General features: G+C 41.1%; 2 protein-coding genes across 2 annotated transcripts; one reads left to right on the forward strand and one right to left on the reverse strand.

The window, feature by feature from the left end:
- Nucleotides 1–580: 580 nt before the first annotated feature.
- atp8b4 (ATPase phospholipid transporting 8B4) lies at nt 581–15,837 on the reverse strand. The gene is made up of 27 exons (XM_061077241.1): nt 15,807–15,837; nt 14,312–14,370; nt 14,109–14,222; nt 13,930–14,028; nt 13,778–13,839; nt 13,594–13,666; nt 13,283–13,353; nt 13,026–13,105; nt 12,717–12,875; nt 12,485–12,573; nt 11,579–11,775; nt 10,982–11,190; nt 10,371–10,414; nt 10,116–10,281; nt 9,827–10,015; nt 9,016–9,131; nt 5,043–5,207; nt 4,847–4,958; nt 4,666–4,771; nt 4,082–4,220; nt 3,485–3,668; nt 2,735–2,958; nt 2,550–2,633; nt 1,963–2,208; nt 1,735–1,873; nt 1,516–1,646; nt 581–886 (listed from the first exon to the last, which is right to left on the reverse strand). Exons 1-27 carry the CDS (start codon nt 15,835–15,837, stop codon nt 581–583), a joined length of 3,594 nt encoding a protein of 1,197 aa, XP_060933224.1.
- A 2,251-nt stretch (nt 15,838–18,088) lies between these two features.
- Nucleotides 18,089–23,216, forward strand: sqor (sulfide quinone oxidoreductase). Its single transcript, XM_061076060.1, has 10 exons — nt 18,089–18,216; nt 18,716–18,914; nt 19,060–19,230; nt 19,351–19,404; nt 19,497–19,691; nt 19,780–19,989; nt 20,238–20,421; nt 22,093–22,160; nt 22,267–22,445; nt 22,546–23,216. Exons 2-10 carry the CDS (start codon nt 18,717–18,719, stop codon nt 22,601–22,603), a joined length of 1,317 nt encoding a protein of 438 aa, XP_060932043.1. The 5' UTR covers nt 18,089–18,216; nt 18,716; the 3' UTR covers nt 22,604–23,216.
- Nucleotides 23,217–23,516: the final 300 nt, after the last annotated feature.

Raw genomic sequence — 23,516 nt, forward strand, 5'->3', positions numbered from 1 at the left:
TCACTATATTCAGCAGCTTTATTCAAGTAATTACACAAACCTCTGTCTTGGTAGATTGAGGTGAATCTTTCAACGCATATGCCTTCCCAGACTGAAGTCTATTAATAAACTTTGTTTTTGCTTGTGTTATCTTTGTATTACAACTTGGTTAATGGCAACTAAATGTTTAACTCAAGGTGCTGAAATGTGCCAATTGATTTTTGAAAAATCTGACAAGGACATGCCATTGACATAATATAGAAAAAACTCCAACTGCTTAAAAATCAAATATGATCAGTTAATGCAGGATGACCTTGACAACAAATTGCCGTCAATTATTCTGAAGCTGCTGTTGCCAGACCAGTTTTTATAAATGAGTTGTGTTTAGCTCGATACAGTTTAGAAACGTATCTGTTTAAATTAGCCTTTCACATTCAAGAGTGCACATGACTCACCTTGATACAAAATGAGGTACATGTGTGTTGTTGGATTTGAGTATAAACTCACTCACACCTTGTGCTTGGTCTGTGGGATCCGTTTGTTTATGGTATCCTACAGTTTATATAGTGTTCATGGAGCTCAGTTTGTTGTGCTGATGCTGTTACGGAGTCTTTAACGTTCTGTCGCTCTTCTCCGGTGCTTCTGTGCTTTCATCAGAGATGCAGGAGACTTCGTTCTTTCTCTTTAACACATTTTCTATCCAGTTGGAGCTGTGCTGTGTTCTTTCAGCGGAGCAAGCGGTGGACACCCTGCTCGTCCTCATGTTCTTGCCTGAGGTTATCAGCTCTCCGTAACCCTGCTGGTGGGAGAAGGCATAAGCAGAGTGACGGGAGCTCGTCCTGCGACTTTGCCTCAGGTTCTGCTCCTGAGGCCGTTGCCTCTTTCTGGACTGTTGTTGGTGACGAACCTGTTGAAATACAGCAGAGGTGGAAGAACTTAGATACAAACCAATACCACAATGTAAGAATATTACTTTACAATCATTCTGCAATTCTTGCTTTGAAAATCCTATTTAACTAATCTTGCAAAATGTTATTAAAGAGTAGAAATAATAATTCTGCAGAAAAAATGTCGTAATGACAGATGACTGTTCATACTGATACATCAATGTGTAAGCAGTGTTGTACTTTTGTAGCTGATCGAGATGGAGCTAATCTTTCTTGATACAGTTAAATGCTTAAACTCTGTACTGTAAAGCGCTTTGAGTGGTCATCAAGACCAAAACAAAATCACCATTACTTTTTACCATGAGATGATAAACGGATTAGTAAGAAAAGTTTCTGGTTGTGTATTTATTATTTTGACTTAATCCTCTAATCTTTGTTTTTATGCCTGCGACCGGAGACTTATGTTTCCAGGCTGTTGGTCTGTCCATTCCTTTCTTGTGAACATGATACGTCCACGACACATTTCTTAAATTTTTGTACAAACGTTCAGTTTGACTCAAGGATGATTTGATTTGACTCTTGATTGATTTGGAGGTCAAAGGTCACTGTGCCCTCATGAAACTCAATATATGCATAAAAGTTACTGCACCTTATCTGTTGGAGTTGGGAAGAGGTCTATTCTCAGGAAGCTGACGACTAACCCCGGCACCACACACACAACAGTGGTTAGCAGAATGACCAACCATACGCTCTTCTCTGACAGACAGTTACGGGCCGTGCCTGAGGAGACACATCTAAATTTATTTGTACTCAATAAACATGCATCAGCTTTTATTATCTCACAAGTATCACAATGAATCCAACATACCTACGAATGGGAAATTACTGGGAAAGATGCCGAAGATTCCGTTGCTTTGCATCGCAAATAAAATGACAAAGTACAAGGTCAGACTCCCCCATATGAAGAAGTGATTGACAGCTGTCCAGTAGTGTGTGTCTAGTCCAATCTAAAAACAGACACATGCGTCATAAACACAATTAAAGTCTTAATCTTATTATAATCAGGGCAACTTTTTGTTTCTATTTATAGCCGTACCTGAACACTCACGACTATAACCAAGGATGTTGCTATGGTGACAGCAAAAGCTTGTTGGTCGGAAAAGTGGGAGCCGTCCTCTTTCACCATGACAGAGAAGGCTCCGTAGGGAATAAAGAAAAGCAGGAAGGACGTGGACATCCCCTGCAGCGTGCACAGGAAAAACTGACGCTTGTTAAAGAGGAGGTTCTGTTGGCCGGGTCTGTACAGGCTCGGGTGGCGAAGGCTGATGTAGTCGTTGACGTCCTTCAGAAAATAATGACAGCATGAGTGTTGTGTATTTTATATCGTGGTGAGGGGGAAAGTGACGTGTTGAGGTTGGTTAGTGCCTGGAGAAATAGGCACAGGAGGTAATACGAATATACAGGGTTGTACTGTAGTTTGGGTTGATAAGGTTAAAGGTTCTAGTCAAATGTAAGTTGAAGTCGATAGTTATAAAATATTCCTGACTCAGCAACATCTTTGAAATTAAAATTAAAATAAAAGTTGGCACAAGGGTTTACCATTGGAGACTTCAGAAAAAAAGACTTTTAATTTATTAATGACTTAATAGAAGGCGATGATGTATAACCTTCATATATTCTTACCTGATCAAAAAGTCCCATTGCCAATACTGGCAAAGATGTGTAGACTATATTGAAGAGGGTTATGAACCACTGGTCATACACAGTCTGTGGAGAGAACACAGTGACAGTACATATTTAATTCAACATAAAAAATCCAGAAACTTTCAGAGCAGAGCGGCCTCATGATGTATTGGCCATATTCTCACCTGAGCTGAGAAACCACAGAAGAAACCGTACCAGAAGTGGACCAGCGTGAAGGCAAAGTTCTTGTAGAAGAAGTAACACAGGAAATGACACATGCGGAAGTAGGACCAGCGTCCGTGCACCAGCAGGAGCCGGCGGAGGTACCGAAACTGAGCGAAGGAGTAATCTGACGCCAGGGCGGCCTGCATCCCCTCCTGACCACTGATGCCGACACCGATGTGAGCAGCTGAGGCACAGATACACAAAGTATGGTTCACCAACACTAGAAAGTAAAACATTGAACATCATTGATCGTTGAAATATTGAAATATTCGTGTTAAAAAGGTGTAACCTGTGATTCTAAAGATTGAAATTGGCTGATACACTTTTCAATCTGTTACTAAAACACTTAAAACAAATATATATGTGACTACATGTATTATATTCATATGGTTAAAATACACTGTATATTGTCCTATTGCTCGCCCAGAAAGGTCAGGTTCACCTTAGGAAGAGTGCACCTGAATCCCACACAATAAATGCCACAATACTCCTTTTCCTAATTAAATCATTTTTTTAATTAGGGGAATTTATGTCTGTTGAAGAAGGAGATTTTTGGCTGCCATCTTTGTTTGGATTAAGATTCACAGCATGGCAATGGTCTTGGTGTGTGCAGCAGTAAAGAGACTGGGGCTCCACTTAATGTCGCTGCTCCTGTTCAGTCTGTGTCAGTGTCAGACTCAATCATTTAAGTGATCGATCCTGATATTTACTCTTGATCATGCTGACGTCATTGGCTCCGTCTCCTATGGCCAGGGTGACGGCTCTCTTGTGCCTCTTCACCAGCTCCACCACCTGAGCTTTCTGCATCGGAGTCACGCGGCAGCAGATGACGGTTTTACACAAACAGGCCAAGTCCAACAGGACGTGCTCCAGCTGTGGCTCCAGAGCATGAGCCTGCAGGGAGAACACACACTCATCATACTTGTAAAACCTGTCATTACCATCCTATAACATCAACCCCCTGTAGAGGCCACTCCAGGCAGAAGCTGCTGAAGGCATCACTTCCATCGAGCTGTTGTGCGACATGCACACTGCTCAAAGCGTGGCGAGGGAGCAGCTCCTCTGAGGAAACGGATGTTAATGAGAACCTGTAATAGCGTCGTGGGCCCTCAGCTGCACAGCAGCTCTCTGCTCATTACAGACTTAGCTCCGTCAGCAGATGCAGAGATGCACGACTCAGCAGACAGCAACACAAACAACTGTTTAATTGAGTAAAACCTGCGAGCTAAAAACAAGCATGGGGAAAACAAGCACAATAAAGAAGAGGGTTATCATTTCACTTAACGTAACAATTCTGAGTATCTTACCAAACTGTGTCCATTGATGACTAAGGCGTACTCTGCTATAATGTTTTCTTCTAACACCGAGTCTGCAAACACGTCCGACTTCTCAACATCTCCTGCACTGCCGACTCGACTCAGGCCGAGAATGTGCTCCTTCGCACTTCTGACAAGAGAGAAGAGCAGGTGAACATGCAGGTCCAAAACTCTGAGACCAGCCTCCAGGGGTGTTTCACGGAACTTTAGGGGACCAGGGCAAAAGGGACAAGGGGAAAGCCTCCGCCCGAAACAGAATTACAATCTTCAAACAATTATTTTATCATCAAAATTATAAACAGAGTGCAGACTGTGAACACACATATAAATAATAGTAAAGTAGTAAAGTTAAAGTGAAATTCTCCACCACCATGCCAGGCACTTCATACACATGCATTCAGCCCCCGTTCAGACTTGTGATCCTATCACGAGTGGTCAGAGCTAAGTACAGATCACCCAGGTGCATCCTGAGATCTGACACCAAGATTGTCCTCCGCGGGGGCCGTAAACCCAGTGGCCTATCAGATTCCCTGCTGTGTCATTAGAGGTTAAAGGATAAATGGATAATGTGTCACCTGAGCTGCTGCTGCACCTCCAGCAGAGTGTGGCCAGACATAACAAACACCTCGTTCATGTCCTCTCGCAGCATGTTGCAGGAGTAGCCGATGTTCATAGCAGTCTCTGGAACATCACACACAGTATATATCAGAGCTGGGTAAGCAGGTAGTAAAGTTGTTTGGTCAATAAGACAATTACCTAGTTTGTCTCCTGTGAGGACCCAGATCTTGATGTCGGCCAGATTTAGACAGGCGATCGTTTCTGGGACTCCTTCCTGTAGCTTGTCCTCTATTGCTGTGGCTCCTAGAAGCTTCAACCAGAACAGCAGTCAGTCTGCAGACACTAAATGAGTTCGACCGATTCAGGGATGTAAAGGAGAAGTTGTCGATTTTACCTTCAAGCCCTGCTCGATCTCCTCGTAGAGAACCGCCAGCTGATCCTCCCGGTTCTCAATCACAGTGCCGGCGAACAGAAGCTTCTCCATCCAAACTTCAAATTCCTTCTCATCGAGGTCTTTGTAGGCCAGAGCTAATGTCCGGAGGCCTTCTCCGCCAAATTCCTGCAGGGGGAAGAAAAGTCTCAAAATCTGGTGTCCAACTAAATAAAGCATAATAATTTATGTAATGTTGGGATTTCAAACTTTTAGCTATAGGTTGTGTCTGATTGAACTCCAACCAAATAAAGATAGAAGCATTTCAAATTATATTTGAAATGCAACACCTCCACCCTAGCTGCTCTCTCCTCTGCCTTCTCCTTCACCCACACACCCAGACCCACTGGTAGGGGTGGGGGTACAGGTTTACTCATTTCCCGCAAATGGAGTTTTTCTCTCTACTCGCTTCCACTTTTTACCCCAACGTCTTTTGAATTTCATGCTGTGACAGTTACTCATCCGGTACAATTAACTATTGCTGTTCTCCACCGTCCACCAGGTTCTTTGGGAGATTTATTGGAGGAATTAGACGTCCTCCTGTCAAACTTCCCAGAAAATGGCCCTGCACTTATCCTTCTGGGTGACTTTAACATCCAGACAGACAAGTCATCTGATCTTTTACTTTTATTGTCTTCTTTTGCTCTCTCACTCAGTCCTTCCCCTCCTACTCACAAAGCCGGTAACCACCTTGACTATATTTTCACCAGAAAATGCTCAACATCTAACCTCACTGTAACCCCACTTCATGTCTCTGACCACTTCTTTATCTCTTACTCTCTCCCACTATCTCAAAACGTCAACCCTACCACATCAACAGAGTCTGTACCTGTCCGTCGCAACATTCGTTCCCTCTCTCCTGCCTCGCTAGCATCCTGTGTTTTATCTGCCCTCCCTTCCACTGACTCTTTCTCACTCATGCATCCTAACTCTGCCACAGACATTCTCCTCTCTACTCTGTCCTCCTCTCTTGAATCCCTCTGTCCTCTCACGTCACGACAGGTCCACCACTCCTCCCCAGCTCCGTGGTTGTCTGACTCGGTGCGTGCCGACAGAGCCATTATGCGAGCATCAGAAAGGAAATGGCGGAAATCTAAACACCTGGACGACCTGCTCGCTTATCAGTCTCTTCTCTCCTCTTTTTCTGCCTCTATTTCCACAGCCAAAAGCACTTTTTACCAAACTACTATTCAATCCTCATTTTCTAACCCCAAAAAACTCTTCTCCATCTTTTCCAACCTCCTCGACCCCCCCAGTCCCCCTCCTCCTTCCTCCCTTCTACCAAGCCACTTTGTCAACTACTTTACAGAAAAGATTGATGACATACGCTCTTCTTTTTCTGATCCTCCTTCTAAAACCACACTTCCACCAACTTCATCTTAATCCCCTTCGCTCTCCTCTTTCACCCCTCTGTCTCCCAATCAAGTTCTTACCTTGGTAACCTCCGCCCGCCCGACCACCTGCCCCCTTGAACCCATCCCCTCACATTCTCCAGTCCATCGCTCCTGACCTTCTTCCTTTTCTCACCCATCTTATCAACACTTCCCTCTCAAATGGCTGTTTCCCTAATTCTCTGAAGGAGGCAAGAGTAAATCCTCTCCTGAAGAAATCCACCCTCGACCCGTCTGCAGTAAATAACTACAGACCTGTCTCTCTTCTTCCCTTTGTTTCCAAAACTCTAGAACGAGCAATCTTTAATCAACTCTCCTCCTATCTGAACCACAATAATCTTCTTGACCCTCACCAGTCTGGTTTCAAGGCAGGTCACTCAACTGAGACTGCCCTTCTTGCTGTCTCTGAGCAAACTTCACACTGCTAGAGCAGCTTCTCTCTCCTCTGTCCTTATCCTTCTAGACCTCTCTGCTGCATTTGACACGGTGAACCACCAGATCCTGATCTCATCCCTTCAGGACCTGGGTATCTCAGGCTCTGCTCTCTCCCTGCTCTCTTCCTATCTCAAAGACCGCACTTATCGGGTAACTTGGAGAGGATCTGTTTCTAAACCTTGTCCTCTCACTACTGGTGTCCCTCAAGGTTCTGTCCTGGGTCCTCTCCTCTTTTCTTTGTACACCAACTCTCTCGGCTCTGTTATTCACTCGCATGGCTTTTCCTACCATAGCTATGCTGATGACACCCAACTAATCCTCTCTTTTCCTCGATCAGAAACACAGGTAGCAGCACGAATCTCTGCCTGTCTGACTGACATCTCTCAGTGGATGACCGCTCACCACCTGAAGATTAACCTTGACAAGACTGAACTACTTTTCCTTCCAGGGAAAGACTCTCCCACCCACGACCTGACTATTAACTTTGACAACTCCGTGCTAACCCCCACTCACACTGCTAGGAACCTGGGTGTGACACTCGACAGCCAACTCTCCCTTTCTGCCAACATTACTGCAACAACACGATCCTGTAGATTCATGCTATACAACATCCGGAGAATACGCCCCCTTCTCACTCAGAAGGCGGTGCAGGTTCTGGTCCAGGCCCTGGTCATCTCACGCCTAGACTACTGTAACTCCCTCCTGGCAGGTCTACCTGCTAGTGCCATCCGACCTTTGCAGCTCATCCAGAATGCAGCAGCTCGACAGATTTTTAACCAACCCTAAATTCACTCACACTACTCCGCTCCTCCGCTCCCTTCACTGGCTACCAGTGGCTGCCCGCATCTGGTTCAAAACACTAGTACTTGCGTACCATGCTGTGAACAGATCAGGTCCAGTTTACATCCAGGACATGGTCAAACATTACACACCAGCACGTTCACTCCGCTCTGCTTCGGCTAATCGGCTCATTGCTCCTTCACTGCGAGCTAAACACTCGTCAAAATCACGACTGTTTGCTGTCCTAGCTCCTAAATGGTGGAATGAGCTCCCAATTGACATCCGGACATCTGAGAGTTTACACATCTTCTGCAGAAATCTAAAAACACACCTCTTCCGACTGTAAAAAAAAACAAAAACTAACCACTTTTGAAACTAACACTTTGGTAGCACTAAAATGGCACTTACCAATAGCACTTTGTAGTTTTGCTTTATTTCGAAGAAATTGTACTGTCTTGATTCTTGTTGTTCTGGGTTTGTTCCCTCGGGGTTGAATGCACTTATTGTAAGTCGCTTTGGATAAAAGCATCAGCTAAATGAAATGTAATGTAATGTAATGTATATTTGTACTCTTAACATAAAAGATATGAGTAGTTTTAGCTAGATATAAGGCCTTCATACAAATGTTTTTAATAACTGTTGCTGCTTAGTGTTAATAATGAATCTTTCACTTGTTCTCATTTCTAACTTCTGATATTAAAGGCTTATTCCCTTGAATTCATTCAACATCATAAAGAGTTCCAGGAGCTGTCTGATAAAGTCCTGGAGGTCAGACAGAGTGACGTTGTTGACTTAATGTTGTATGTTGCTTTGGTTTCGAGGATCCGATTGAAAATTTTCTTTTGCCCGTCATGGCATCTGCTGAGTGAAGGCCTTTCATAAAGGATAGACTTGCCTAGCAACTATCAGAGTAGTAACGTCATTGGGAGTGTCTCCCTGTTCACTTCCGTATTCCAAAAGCCAGGAGGATGGATTACGCCTGCGCACTTCCGAGGAGGAGGAACGAAGATCTACTGTTATAAAATAGACAGGCGCCGGATGTTCAGGGCGCTCTGACATATCTAATGTGTGGAAGCCCATTGCTTTGCTGTAACCTGTTCATTGCTTTTCTAAATAAATATTTGATTGACCAAACTGAGTTCAGCTCATCTTCTCTTAAAGGATAAACGATCACGCTTTGACAGTAATTATAATCTAACTACAGTATAACTATGGCAGATGACATGTCATTGTACAATCTACAATTTCTGAAATGAGTTAATACAGATGCATGGTGCATATTGCATAGTGCACTTATGTCACTGAGTTATTTCCATCCAAACAGCACTTACACTGAGATGCTCTGAGGTTGTGTACATGAGGTCTTCACTGGATGGATCCAGGCGTTCGAAGATAACAGTGTCGGCTCCTTTGGAGTAAAGTTTAATTTGGCCTTGTGGATTTCTCACTGTAAAACACAGGAAGAGAACAAACTACATTAGTTAAGAAATCACATCTTATTACCCTACAAAAAACAAAGAATAACCCTGAGATAAAAGACTGCAAAAAAAATGTATTTACATAAAAAACTGAATCTGCTATTTGAAAATAAGGATTGATTACTGACCACTGTACCACTGTCTGGTAAGGCTTTATAAACTGTAATTAATGGCTCTATTAATGGTTAATAAATCATTTTACCAATGCTTTATAGATCAGTTAGTTATTAACAACAACGTTTGGGTTGCCAGGTTGTGGAAAATCCTCTTTGCCAGCCCTTGTGCTCAGGTAAACTCCAAAATGAACCCGTCACGTGTAAATGTTAATTAATCATCAATAAAGGCTTCAACAACTAGCCACTACACATTTGTTATGAATATTAATACACTGTTTTTGAAAAAAATAATAATTCCAGATGTCCTGCAGCTCTTTTCTCAAAGGTCAGAGGCTCAAAAGCTCACCACATAATAAAGCCATTAATCACTGCTTTATAAACCTTTTGTAAATTATGCCTTATCAAAAAGTCATACCAAAATAAAGATGTTAGAACTAAGAAGTGGGATTCATTTAATTTTTCTGATTATTAATCTGCATGAAAAGATACTTCTGAAACTACAACAAGCACATGAACTAGAGCATTGCTGTTAAAAGTGAAGACCTAACCAATGACACTCATTCTCTTGCGCACGTTGTTGAAGTCCAGTATGGCCAGCAGCTGGTAGGTGACGGCCCGCCCCATCTCACACAGAGTGATGGATTCTGGGGTTCGAGCCCGGAAGACAAACCCAAAGTTCCGTGCCGCGGTGACCAGAGCTCCCTCATCCGGTGACTGAGCCTGGTACACTAGATGTCCTTCATGTTAACAGAAACATCGTTCAGAAAGCACCTTAATAAACTGAGTGGCTATGGGCTATTATCACTTCTACAACTCCTGTGTGTGTTTGTGTTTTACCTTCGTTCTTCTCCTCTGGCATCACCGTGTGGCACAAAGCCAGCAGCCTGAAGAACTCCTGCACAGCAGGATCCTCCAGCTTTACAGCTTCCACCAGGCTGCTGTCGTAAAACTTAAACTTTCGGTCACATAGAGGGTTGAAGGAAAAGTCCACACATGCTGTTCTCTGAGGGGACATTCTCACCATCAGCATGAACGATAGAAAATTAATATAGTATCAGAGAGTTTGTAAATTAGCTACTTTAACTTAATTACCTCTGTGTTTTCCATCTTTTGGTCAAATTCATCATAAACATCACCTACGAGAGAAAAAAATGAATGAGTTGAACACCTTTGTCAAATATTACAGAAATGCTGCGCTGCCTGTGTGATTGTTGTTTTTATATACACTTCTCAATATGGCTTTTAAGTCTGTATTAAAATAGATGAATCAGTTATTGAACACATTATGTTTTCATGAAAAACATAATAAAAGCATCAGTTGTTTCCAGTAGAGTTTTAATGATGTGTTTCATGGAAGGCTTTGCAGAAGTCTGAAGAAACCATTCTGCCGTTATAAAAATGTCCTCTAAAGGTAACTGGATACAGTTGCTATAAAGGGAGGCGTCTCATGATGTGATATATTTTTAGATATCAGCAAGTCAATGTGGTCTTCTAGAGGTCTGATGGAGATGTCTCCACTTAAAACAATTAATCAAGTGGAAAATTCCAAGTAAGTGGAATTAAAATAATGTTTTCTTCCTCTATTTTAAAGAATTGTGCTCTAATATTTGAGTTAATTACTTCTTAATCCCAAAGTAAGCCAATCATATACATTTTCAAACAGTAATATACAAGTTGTTTAAGAGTATCACAGCGCTCCGTACCATACGTCTGTCCATTAATGGAGCACTTGTTGAACACCATGATGTTTTGGGTGAGGGTGCCGGTCTTGTCGGAGAAGATGAACTGCACCTGGCCCAGCTCCTCGTTCAGGGTGGTGGTGCGAGCTACAGCTGCAGTGTTCGTCTGACCGTGGTACATTCTCTTGTCCCAGTTAATGAAGTAACTGTGACCGAGCCGCAGGACCTCCACACTGAAGGAAAGGTCATACAGCTCATTGTATAATACAACTTATACATGTTTATTTTTTCAAAATAAGATGTCCCCTGCTTGAACAGAGTGACCATAGAGCTTGAGCATGAACCGTGATGACATCTTTATTGAGATCAAGTGGTTGGATCTCATTTCAAAAGATACTATCTCTGTTGACTGATTGACTGAAGAACAGCTCATCCAGGAAACCTCACAGTTGACACTGCACGTCCTCAGACCAGCAGCTACTCACACACCAAGTCGATTGAATGAGCGGTCATTGGGAAAATTTTAATTAACACACAAAGACAGAGAGAGACTCCTCCATTTATTAGTAGGATGATTAAATAAAAAACTTTTGCAGACAGGTGCATGTTCTTTGACTGTACCTGACATACAGTGAGATGGGCACAACAGTGTTGAGGTTGATGATGTAGGACCAGAAGGTGAGGAAGCCAGAAAAAACAGCGCTCCTCTGAAACTCTGTCCAAGGCAAGAACACCTGGAAGCTTCTGCCGATCCGACTCTCCCAGATCGTGTTTCCAATTGCCATAATAACTCCCATGCAAATGAGGAAGGCAAAGATCTGAAATACAGAATCAGCATTTAATATTGATATTGAAGGTTGTCTCTCATAGAGGGGACTATCATAAAAACTGTGCTAGACTCTCAGTACACAGACACGTCTGAAGCGCTTCTTCTCGGGCTTGACTGACATGTCCCTCATGTTCTGATTTGTGTTGTTGTCCCCACTCTTATGGGACAACTTAGTCTTACTATAAATGACCTCACATAACTAAGCTGGTCAAGTTAACCAGAACACATGAAAGCACATGTGCAGGTGGGCTGAGCCTTTAAAGGAGACATGATTTTAAATATTGGTTGCTCGTTGAAAAAGTTTACATGCTCCAGTGTTCAGAAAACCAAACACTCTCCTCAGAATGTCCATTGCTGGAGCTCCTCTTTTCAGTCTCTGTCCGAAAAGCTTGGTTTTTGCTACTGTTTCTTTAAGAAACCCTCCCACCTCCCAAAAAAGCTCAGTGTGCTCTGATTGGCCCGTTGGCTCAGTTTGTTGTGATTGGTCAACTGCTTCAACCACTTGTAAGAAATTTCAGCCTCCGTTGGTGCTTTACCTGACATTTTTAGGGGTGAGTGCAAGACTAGACGCATTGTGTTATTGTTAAGTAAAGGCTGTGCGACTGACGCAGCATTTCAGGAGCTTCAGACCGCCCCTTTTGATGAATTGAAAAAAATATAGTGTGTACATTTCCATGAAGAAGCAAACTGCGGCTCACCCAAAGAACCAGAGTGTTCATGAGTTTGTCAATACTTGTTCTCTTAAATTTAGTTATTCCACAGTTCTGCATCAGTTTGGTTTGCAGCCCTGTTGAATAAAGAGGAAACATCATCAGTGAAGAAAGAGTCTGAGCAACAGGAGGGTTTGTGGGAAATTTAGAGAGAGAAATACACAAGAAAAACAGACACGGCTCATGGATGTGGTGAATGAAAAACATTTAAATATCTTACCAGCAAATATCACCATTCCAAAGCAGCACTCAGTGTTTCTAAGTACACATCCTCGCAGCAGCATCCTGTCATTATCCAGAGGGTATTTATTGTCTCTCCAGCATAATGTTCCAATGAATTTATCCAGCTTGTTGTTTGGTGGCTCACAAATGACTTCTCCTGAAAACCACAGTTAAAAGAGTTCCAGAGAACAACAGTCAACAACATGCATTACAAAAAATGGACATACTTAATCATACAACAATAAAATGTCATAAATGAACATACAGCAAAAATGTACATGAATAAATATTCCAAACATCATCTCACCATCAAAGTCCATCAGCTTTGAAACATCTCCCAAGTCTGAGGTGACGGTCAAGGCCTGACGAACTTTCAGATTTGTCTCTCTGTGAGGGGAAAAGTGGAAAATAGGAAATTCTTCTAATGTGACATATAAATGTAGGACTCAAACTGTTACAGACACATTTTTGACATTTCTCATATTCTCACAGTTTCCATCGTCACACTATTGTATCACGTTTGATCGTTTTACTTTTTTAAAAAAAAGCCAGTACAGCACTTACCCATCTAGCTCTGCCGTCTCAATGTAACACAGTCCATTGGGCTCACTGCTACAGAGGAGGAGGATGTCTGCCTGAGTTTAAAACCAATATGAAACACTAATGAGAAAATGCAAAAGATCGTTCACCACTGAACCTGAAAGAGCAGCAGCCTATGGATCCTCCAATCCCTGCATTATATACCGACATGAAGACACAGAAATTAACCTACTCCAATAAATTGTTTCACAAATTGAAAAAAAGGAAATTCGACACTCTGAGTGTTTCATCTAATTGGTATCACTGCACACAACACGATAGCACAATTTACTCACGGCAACAAACTGATTATTCTCTAGTTTGATGATGTCCCCCACTCGAACATTCATCCATTTCTCATTCTGCAAACTTGGGAACAAGAAGCACAATAACATACAATTAAACTCATGAAATGTCGTTGAGAATAAAAAGTATACGATCATTTGTGCAGGTGATTTGAAAAAATTTAGAATGTCATACCTTCCCCTGATGAGAACCTGAGACTGACGGTTGTTGACTTGCTTGTCGTTCTTATGTCGGAACTGAAATTAAAGAAGTGAAAATGACCATGGGAGATATGGGAGGAGCGTTTAGAAGAGATTACAAACACAAACTGATCTGGATGAACTAACGTAGTCGTCTGTGGCGTCCTTCACAGCTGTGATTAGCAGCACCAGCAACAGAGGCACGATGGTCGTGAACCAGGACAGGGAGGATATCGCTGGAATAAGCTATGTGAAAGGAAAATCTGAGGTTAGTGGGTTAGGGTTAGGGAAGCAGGTTTTCTCTTCACGGACACAGTTTATCTTACCTGCAGTATCAGCAGCACTATGAAGTAAGCATTGGCCACTCTCTGCAGCTGCTCAAACAAGTTGAGGGGCAGGAAGGTGAGGATGTTGTACTTTGAGGTTTTGATGTGATTGTCCTGAATAATGATACATTACGAAATAAAAGCAGATCAGCCTGAGCTTGTGGATGATGCAAATAAAAAGCGTTGTTTTGATGTTTACTTACAGCGTATGAGAACTTGTCAATGTAGTCCCGTGCATTGGCTTTCACGTGGCGTTCCCTCTCTACATACAGAGAAAGAACCTTTGTTAATGTGAGGAACCCTGCAGGTTTTCTGCCATGACGAGTCAACACGTCTGCTGGGACAGATGCTGTTCATGTTTCAAGCTGCATATTCCTACTTTCACATGATCTGTTGCAGTTTCTTTGTCTCCCTCATGTCCTCAGGTACGTATTACTTTAGACACAGTTTTATTAAAGGCCAATCTCTCATACAGGAAGGGGACTCAAAACAGACCAAATTTAAAGAGAGATCATCATCATCATCAATCATCATCATCATCATCATCATCATCATCATCATCGTCCACATCATCAACATCATCATCATCATCATCACTACTTTCTGATATCAGAAGCACTTCCAGCCTCAAGTGCTAATTTTAAACAGCTTCAAAATAATGTACTGTATGTTGTAATTTGTGAATTCAAAAAGCTATTTGTATTGTCTACTATTAGAGTTCTTTCACATAGATCGCATCATACAACATTTTTAATGGGCATATTTGTGTCTACAGTCAGATAAATAAACATGAATGACCTTAACACTCTAAAATGGGAGATGGAACCCGCCTGATACTTCACTGAAGACTTCATCCACACTTAAAGCTTTGGCATTCATCTCATGGCTCATACGTCAAGGTGATGCATTAGGAGCCATTGTCATGCTCGACCATGCTTTTTAAACGGTCCCAAGAGGAGGCATATTAAATGATACAACCATTAACTTTCCACATAAAGTGACGCCTGAAGGAGCTCAGCGCTAGATCAGTTGTTTCCAAATTACCTTAAATCATTGTTGAATTATGCATTATAGACATGCAGAGATGCTGCAACAGGACAGAGCCTCCCACAAAACAGACTGCCCTCATCCTCCTATCAGTTACTATAACAATCAATTATTTAAAAAAGGCTTTTGTTGTTTGAAGGCTTCACTCTGCTTAAGCATTTGATTAGAAGATGCATCAATGCCATGTTTTTTTTCTAATAAAGCACAAAGTGATTAAATTCTGATTCCTGAAGGAGTTTTGCTTATTTACAAGAGACTTCAAGTCCGAACAGCACTGGGATATCATGCAGCGGCAAAATTAATCACAATTGCCTCAGCAAATATTGCTGACCACTGAGACTCAACGTTGATACAGTAACAAAAATAACAATAATTTTAACAAATGTGAACAACTTATTAATGTAAAACCAGATTTATTTTTCCTAACGTATTTTAGATCATTGACGAAAAAAACTTCTACTTCTACAACTACTTCTACTGCTACTTCTTTATGCATTAACTGAATATTGCAATATGTTGTTTATCTATTGTAGTAACATTAAATATAGGCTACAGTAAAGGACCTGCTCCTTCTTAATAAAAAAAGAAAAAATGTATGATTTTACTTTGTTGAATAAATGAAATGAAATGAATAGAGAATATGTGTCTTACCAACAAGAGTATTTCTCCTCCAGAATGCCATCTTATCCTGGGACCTCCTGCTCCTTGCCCTAAAAGACACAATAACCATCTATCTGACTGCATATAATAATAAAAAGTGTGCTGCTGAGCATTCTACAGAGGAGCACAGGTGGAGTGGATGTGTTGGAGGAGGAACGAGTAAGTCTGTAATAATCTGAGGCAAAGGAAGCAAAGCGGTGTCTGGTTTCTTTTGTCTTGAGACAAGCTTCAGCAGCAGATAAATGCCCAGTGAGCTGTCTCCTTAGTGAAAAGTACAAACATCCCTCAGTCATTTTTTAAGGAGATGGTTCTCTTTGCGTTTGGTTATATCATGGTAATATTTCTGAAGTCTGCCTCAATTTCTCCTTTCCTTGAATAAGTTTGTCACAGGCGCATCCTTGTGTTTCCTCCATGTATCCTCTGGTTCACCTGCATTTATTCCAAGTATCACATTGTGGAGATATCTCCTCAAAAAGCGCTGTGTCCTCCCCCTGAATCTAAATCACCAGCCGGAGTCATGTAAGCGGTTAGAGAAGAAGTGAGAGAAAGAGAGAGAGAGAGAGAGAGAGAGAGAGAGAGAGAGAGAGAGAGAGAGAGAGAGAGAGAGAGAGAGAGAGACAGAGACAGAGAGAGTGACTGCAGACTGTGAAAATGGTGCAGGAAGACACCAGCGTCTCAGGCTGGAGCTGTGTGTGTGCGTGTGTGTGTGTGAATGTGTGTGTGTGTGTGTGTGTGTGTGTGTGTGTGTGTGTGTGTGTGTGTGTGTGTGTGTGTGTGTGTGTGTGTGTGTGTGTGTGTGTGTGTGTGTGTGTGTAGCAGCAGGGGACTGTCAGATTGGACTTGACCACTGTTATTTTGGGAAGCTTTCTTTCAGAATTTTTCTTATCATTCTTATTCATATTCCTATTCTTATTTTTAATTTTTTTTACTTCTTATTCATTTTATATAGTGGCAGTAGTAGAAGTATTGATATAATAAAGAAATTAATAAATAATAATAATGCTAACATATTTTATTAGAGTATGGTATTTATTTGGCACTTTTCAAGATGAAGCACAATGTACAGAAACACAGCACTGAGTATAATGATGAATTTACAAGTATAATGCTGTTATTAATAAAATGTATCAAAATAAATCTTGGTTAAAAATAAACATATAGTATAAAATATGCTAAATTAAGGTAGGTGAAATTAAGTTAAGTAATTTGCAAGTTGCAATGCAAATATATAAGATAATCTCATATGAAGTGAATATGTTCTGTATTTCTCTAAATTTATGTAAAGGCTCATATCATATGAATATATAAAACTATCCAGAAATGAATCCAAAAATATTTGGGATATGAACGTCATTCTTTTGCACATTAGGCTCCAGAGCGATCAGACGAAGCCACGGTCAGTACACCGGCTCAATCATCACTTTCAGCTGTCAATCATGAGATGACAGTTCCTATAGCATCAATTAACTCATTAAAACCAATATTACCAGGACAATTAACAGTTGAACATATGCCAGAAACCATGTTTGAGTTATTTGTAATGAACTTTCTAATTTCAGTCCATGTCACATCAACCAACATAGAGTAGGCCGGCTTTATAACCTATACTGCAGCCGGCCACCAGGCGGGATTAAGAAACTTTGGATTCCCTTTTAGGAAGCAGTCTTGTATGGAAGCCATTTCCGCCACTGTGATGAAAAAAAAAATGAGATGCTATCTCATAATTATGACTTAGCATCTCATAATTATGACTAAGCATCTCATTATTATGACTTAGTATCTCATAATTATGACTTAGCATCTCATAATTATGACTTAGCATTTCATTATTATGACTTAGTATGTCATTATTATGAGATAGCATCTCATTATTATGAGATACTATCTCATAAACAAGGCTTTTTTTTTTTTAAGTGAATGCAATACGCTTCCGTACATAATAATGAGATACCAATTTTTTTTTTTCGTCACAGTGGCGGAAATGGGCTTCCACAGTCATGCCATCTCATCTGATCCAGGGATTGTCCCTCTGAACTACATTTCCCGGGTGCTCGGTAACACACCCGACAAGCTTGAGGACATGAGTTTTCAAGAAGAAAGAAAGAAAGAAAGAGTGAAACAGATGAGATGTTTTATTTATTTATAAAGCTGGGATGTGTTTAAGTTAAGTCTGAAGCTTTCGATGGCTCAGATAGTGGAGGGGGGCGTGGCCTACACTGTGAACTACACTTACCGACACAACTCGTTTCCTTCATTCCTGCAGTTACAGGAAGTTCACCCCGGGTTGAAGTGTCTGCGGGCGGTGACAGTCCTGCTCGCTGTTGACAGGAAGCAGGCTGGACTCACTCTGCAGGCTCCTGACAGGATTGTGACTGAGTCTGCAGCTGCACCAGGAGACGAGGTAGGTGTCAAACAGGTGGTCTCTGTCCACGTGTCCGTCCTAAACTCGATCTGAATATCCCGTTAAAGCTGTCTAGGCATGTGACGCAGGCTCGGGGGTGTTTGTTACGAGGCGTGCAGAAGTAAAGGTTCACCTCAGATTTGGATCCATAACGTATCATTCGACTGAAGGGTTTTTAAAGTATTTGTTTAAAAAAAAAAAGCTCAGTATAAAGAAGTATTTTCCTACAAATAATCAGTGGTATTTTTTATTGTGTTTGTCCTCAAACTCATCTTCTCCTTATCAGCACATTACAGATGATTAGATATAAAGGCGTGTGCTGAATGTCACACGTTTATTACTTAATCATAAAGTCTCTTATCTACAATGGTGATAACCAGTAATTTCCTGTGATGAGCATAAACCAGTGAGTTCAGTTTGTTGACTCTTCTGCTCACAGAGAACTATATATCAGATTTGTTGCAAACCAGCATGACTTGCATTTGTTGTCTGGACACAGAATGGCTGCTCTGGGTCGTCTGAGGCAGTGCCGCTCCACTGCCAACGCCATCTCTAACTTCCACACCAGCAGCCGGGTCTCTGCCAAGGAGCACTACAAAATGCTGGTGCTCGGGGGAGGCAGCGGGGGCATCACGATGAGTGCCCGGATGAAGAGGATGATGGGAGCCGGGAACGTCGCCGTCGTAGAGCCCAGCGAGGCAAGGATGCACTAGTTTGTGCCCTAGACCATAATACAAACTGCTATGTATAAAACTTTGCTTTCAGATATCCTGTAGAAAACATAATACTATCTTCTGTCATACCAAACTGCTGTTTAAGTCTTTCTTTTGATTTTTTCCCCAGATGCACTACTATCAGCCGATATGGACCCTGGTAGGTGCCGGTGCAAAATCTCTAGCCTCATCCGGTCGACCCACTGCCAGCGTTATGCCTTCTGGAGTGAAGTGGGTGAAATCTAAAGTTCAGGAAATAAACCCAGACACAAATACTGTCCGCACAGAGGATGGAACTGAGGTATGTTTAGGGAACTATAACAATGGCTGTGTACACATTGAAGTTATTAAAATTGCTCAATGATCATCTAATGGCTTTTGCACGGAAGCCGACCATCTAGCCCTGTCTTTCACATTGCAGATCTCCTATGAGTATTTGATTGTGGCTCTTGGATTACAACTGCATTACGAGAAGGTGAATGAATGCTTTTGGTCTTTTGCAGCTTTATATACAGTAATTACAACTGCACTTATGTCACAGGAAACTTATGGTTTTCTTAAACACAGATCAAAGGACTACCAGAGGCGTTCGACCATCCAAAGATTGGGTCAAACTACTCAGTGCAAACTGTGGAGAAAACATGGACAGCTCTGCAGAACTTCACAGAGGGCAACGCTGTGTTCTCTTTCCCAAATACTCCTGTGAAATGTGCCGGAGCGCCACAGAAGATCATGTACCTAACAGATGCCTTTCTCAGGAAGGTACTTGCATTGCCGGATGTAATAATAATAATTTTCTTTGTTTTCCATGATCGCTCAGATTTCATCAAGATTTCTTTTTATTTTCAAGACAGGAAAAAGGGCCAAGGCCAATATAATATACAACACATCCCTCCCTGTGCTGTTTGGCGTCAAGAAATATGCTGACGCATTGTGGGAGATTGTGAAAAGCCGTGACATACAGGTGAACCTGAGGCAGAACCTGATTGAAGTGCGGGCAGACAAGCAGGAAGCTGTGTTTGAAAACCTTGACAAACCCGGAGAAACGAATGTCATTGAGGTATTTGTGTTACTGTACCTCCTCATTATCTTAATATACGGTGTTGTATAGACTACTTACTTATGTGGTTTGTCATTTGCTTTGTATTTAAATCCTGAAATAATAATGCAGTGTTTTTGTCTGTATAGTGTCTCTATGGTATCAACATACTAGTTTATCTTTTGTTTCAATTTTCACCTGAATACTTGACACTTTCTGAGAAGAGACCAGAGTAGTAAAGCCTGACTGTCACTGTTCTTCTTCATCAGTATGAAATGCTTCACGTCACACCTCCAATGGGACCCAGCTTGGTGATTAAAGGCAGTCCACTGGCCGATGAGGCCGGCTGGTTGGACGTCAACAAGGACAATCTCCAACACAAGTCGTATCCAAATGTGTTTGGGATCGGAGACTGTACCAACCTGCCAACGTCCAAAACTGGTGCTGCTGTCGGTAAGTGATGATTGTGTCACAAGTGAGAACATTGCAGCAACACATAACTGGAAAGTACACTGTTGCTGCGTCCTGTTAATCATGTTTTATCTACCGTTAACTGCCGGTTTATTTGGAATTGATGGTTATTGTGTCCTGCGGTTGAATTACACAACCAACTGCACCACACCCTGTGACACATGTAGAGATTGACTGGCTCTCCCACCTTATCAGTCTCAAGTTCACCTTGTGTTTAACGAAGTGGTTTAACAGATTGGTACGTTCAGATACTGATTCAAGTTTTTAGTGTAAACAAGGTAACTTGCTGAACATTCCTACTTAACTAATGTCCTAACAAAGGTAGGTTTCATTATTGTATTTCAGTGAGCTCACTACAGAAGTGATCTCTTCTGGCTCCTGATGGGGACTGAAGATTATTGTGCAACCTATTTTCTTTTAAACATAACCTTGCTTTCAGACACGAACTCCAGAAAATGTCTGGAAAATTGGGTCCGGAAGTTTTCTGGAGTTTGTTTTCACATAAAAACAACGCAGCTGGAGATTGTTGTTACAAACTCCGTTGCAGTGATAACATGTTTTTGTTTTAAACATATCGATGCTGGCTATTATCTCCAAAAGCTCACGAATCTTGTTGTCTTTCCAAGATAACATCACCATTAGCGTCGCCTTCGCAAATGGCACCAGAGATATAATTGTTTTGTTTCACTTATGCCTCTGTAACAGGTATCAACATGCTCACTCACCTGCTGTGAATTTTCCCAACAATTTCCTGCTGTATTCTCACGTGAGCTGCTGGGACATTTTACTTGGGGGCTGGGAGTAAAACTTCCAGAAAGTGTTCAGAGATACTGAGGATTTATAGTAGTGTGGCTCTGTCCTTTTATTGAAGAGCCCACTAAAACTACAGTCAAAGCATCTAGTTGACGCTTACTTCAAAACAAACGACACTCCAGATACTTTGTTTTGAAATCTCTATTGAAACTTTCTTCTTATAGTGGAAACTAAACAGATAAAATTAGTTCACTAATCTATTAAAGATCCGTGGATTGGAGTATGAGCATACTTGAAGACTATTGTGCTCCTCACTCTTTATTTTCATTAAAAAAAAAAAAAACAAGCACAGTTAGCACATTAACCCTCCAGCCAATCAAAGGCCAGAACTGTCTATACTCCCAGTCAAGTCACGGGCTGAAATTATTTTGGGGAACTGTCTTCTCATCATCATCAAATGAGGCGTTTTTTAGAAAACAAATATTTCACTAACAAATTACTTTCCTTTCCATTACTCTCCTTTATGTCCCAACTACCTGCACAGAGCTGGTGAACCTGAATTTTGCTTTCATACACCATAGGCGTGAAATGAGCTGCAAGACAGTACTAAACATGGAATCATTACCCTCCCTTGACATGTTCCAACATCTTTTAAAACAGTTTTCTTACAACAATGTCATTGTACGTAAAATGTCTGTGTTAGGGTGTTATTATGTGTTATCTCTTCCTGCTTGTATTCATCTATGAAACTTTTTATTTAATTGCTGCTCATCTCAACCAGGACTCCCTGTATCCCAATGGGACCATCCTGGTTAAATAAAGGATACATTTAATTTTAAAAGTTTCCTCAAGGAAAAATTTATAGATTTTTTTTCTCTAAAACTTTTCTCTCATTTGTAGCTGCGCAGTCTGCCATCCTGAACAGAACCATCAGCAAAGTACTCAAAAAGGAGAAGCCAGATTGGAAGGTGAAGTGCCACGTACACATCAACTTTGAACTGTTTTATAACTTCCCTGGTGGAAGTGTCTCTGTTACCAAATGGGCGTATACATGATCCATGATGTTGTTTACAGTATGATGGCTACACGTCATGTCCGCTGGTTACGAGCTACAACACCGTCATGCTGGCAGAGTTCGACTACAACGGAGAACCACTGGAAACGTTCCCCATCAACCAGGCCAAAGAAAGACGATTAATGTACCACATGAAAGCTGATGTAATGCCTCATCTCTATTGGCACGGGATGCTCAGGTATTTATACACTGTGGTTGAGCAATAACGTGTTGATAGCTTGTAGTACTGAATCATTCTAACACATTTACTACTTCTCTCTTAATTTCTCTCACATAAGGGGCCTGTGGGGTGGACCAGGACCATACAGGAAACTCTTTCATCTTGGGATGAAGTGAAGCTTCATTATCAGTTACCAAGTTCAGAGTTACGTTTCATTATATGACATCTAGTGTGAAAAAAGAAAGCACGAAATTCATAATACCTTAATGGATAAATAGTGATTATTTTTCTATAAGGGATTTTCGTGGTTTAAGTGTAATCCTACATCCTAAATTGTTAATGAAAAATATAAATATATACTCAGAATAGTATTGACCTTGTACTTTATGGTGTTTTAAATCGTATATTAGCACAACAATATCGATATTGATATAGTGCATAAGGGTTTGTTTTTCTGTAATAATTATTTTATTATTAGCTGCTGACTTCGATTTTTGGTTGGACTCTTGATTAATTCATTATTATACAGCCAGTTTGTTTCAGCGTCATGAAATTCACCTTGCAGAGCCTAGAACTAAACTGACATTTGGTTTATTAAAGGTTTGTTGTTAGTTGCGTGTTGTTTGAAAGACAATGCAACTATGTGTTTCAGATAATCCATGTTGCCGCTGACATGAAGCCATGAGACACAAAATAAAACGTTACCTTCTACACCTTGTACCAGGGGCAGGACAAGGGGGCATCTTTTTTTTCTTTTTTTTTTTAATAAACAAACAAGTCACTCACTAACTATTATAGAGCTTTTATTTTGAAAAGTTGTGAACTTGGGTCCAAAGACTTCTGAAATATCTGACATTTCAATTTATGATAAAATAACAATAGCTCAGTGAATCATTCAAGCGTATACATATACCAGTAATAAAGCAAATTCAGCTTCATTTTTATGAAAAACACCACTGCATATAAACTATGTAGGATGAACGCAAAGTTTTCTAACTTCACTCTGCACCATAGACGGTTTATAGGAAGCTCTGCACAAACTGTCCAGCACATAAACAATAACAAAGTGATTTATATTCACAAACGTTC

The sequence above is a fragment of the Limanda limanda genome, chromosome 8, assembly GCF_963576545.1.
Source record: "Limanda limanda chromosome 8, fLimLim1.1, whole genome shotgun sequence".
In the NCBI taxonomy this organism is placed as follows: Eukaryota; Metazoa; Chordata; class Actinopteri; order Pleuronectiformes; family Pleuronectidae; genus Limanda; species Limanda limanda.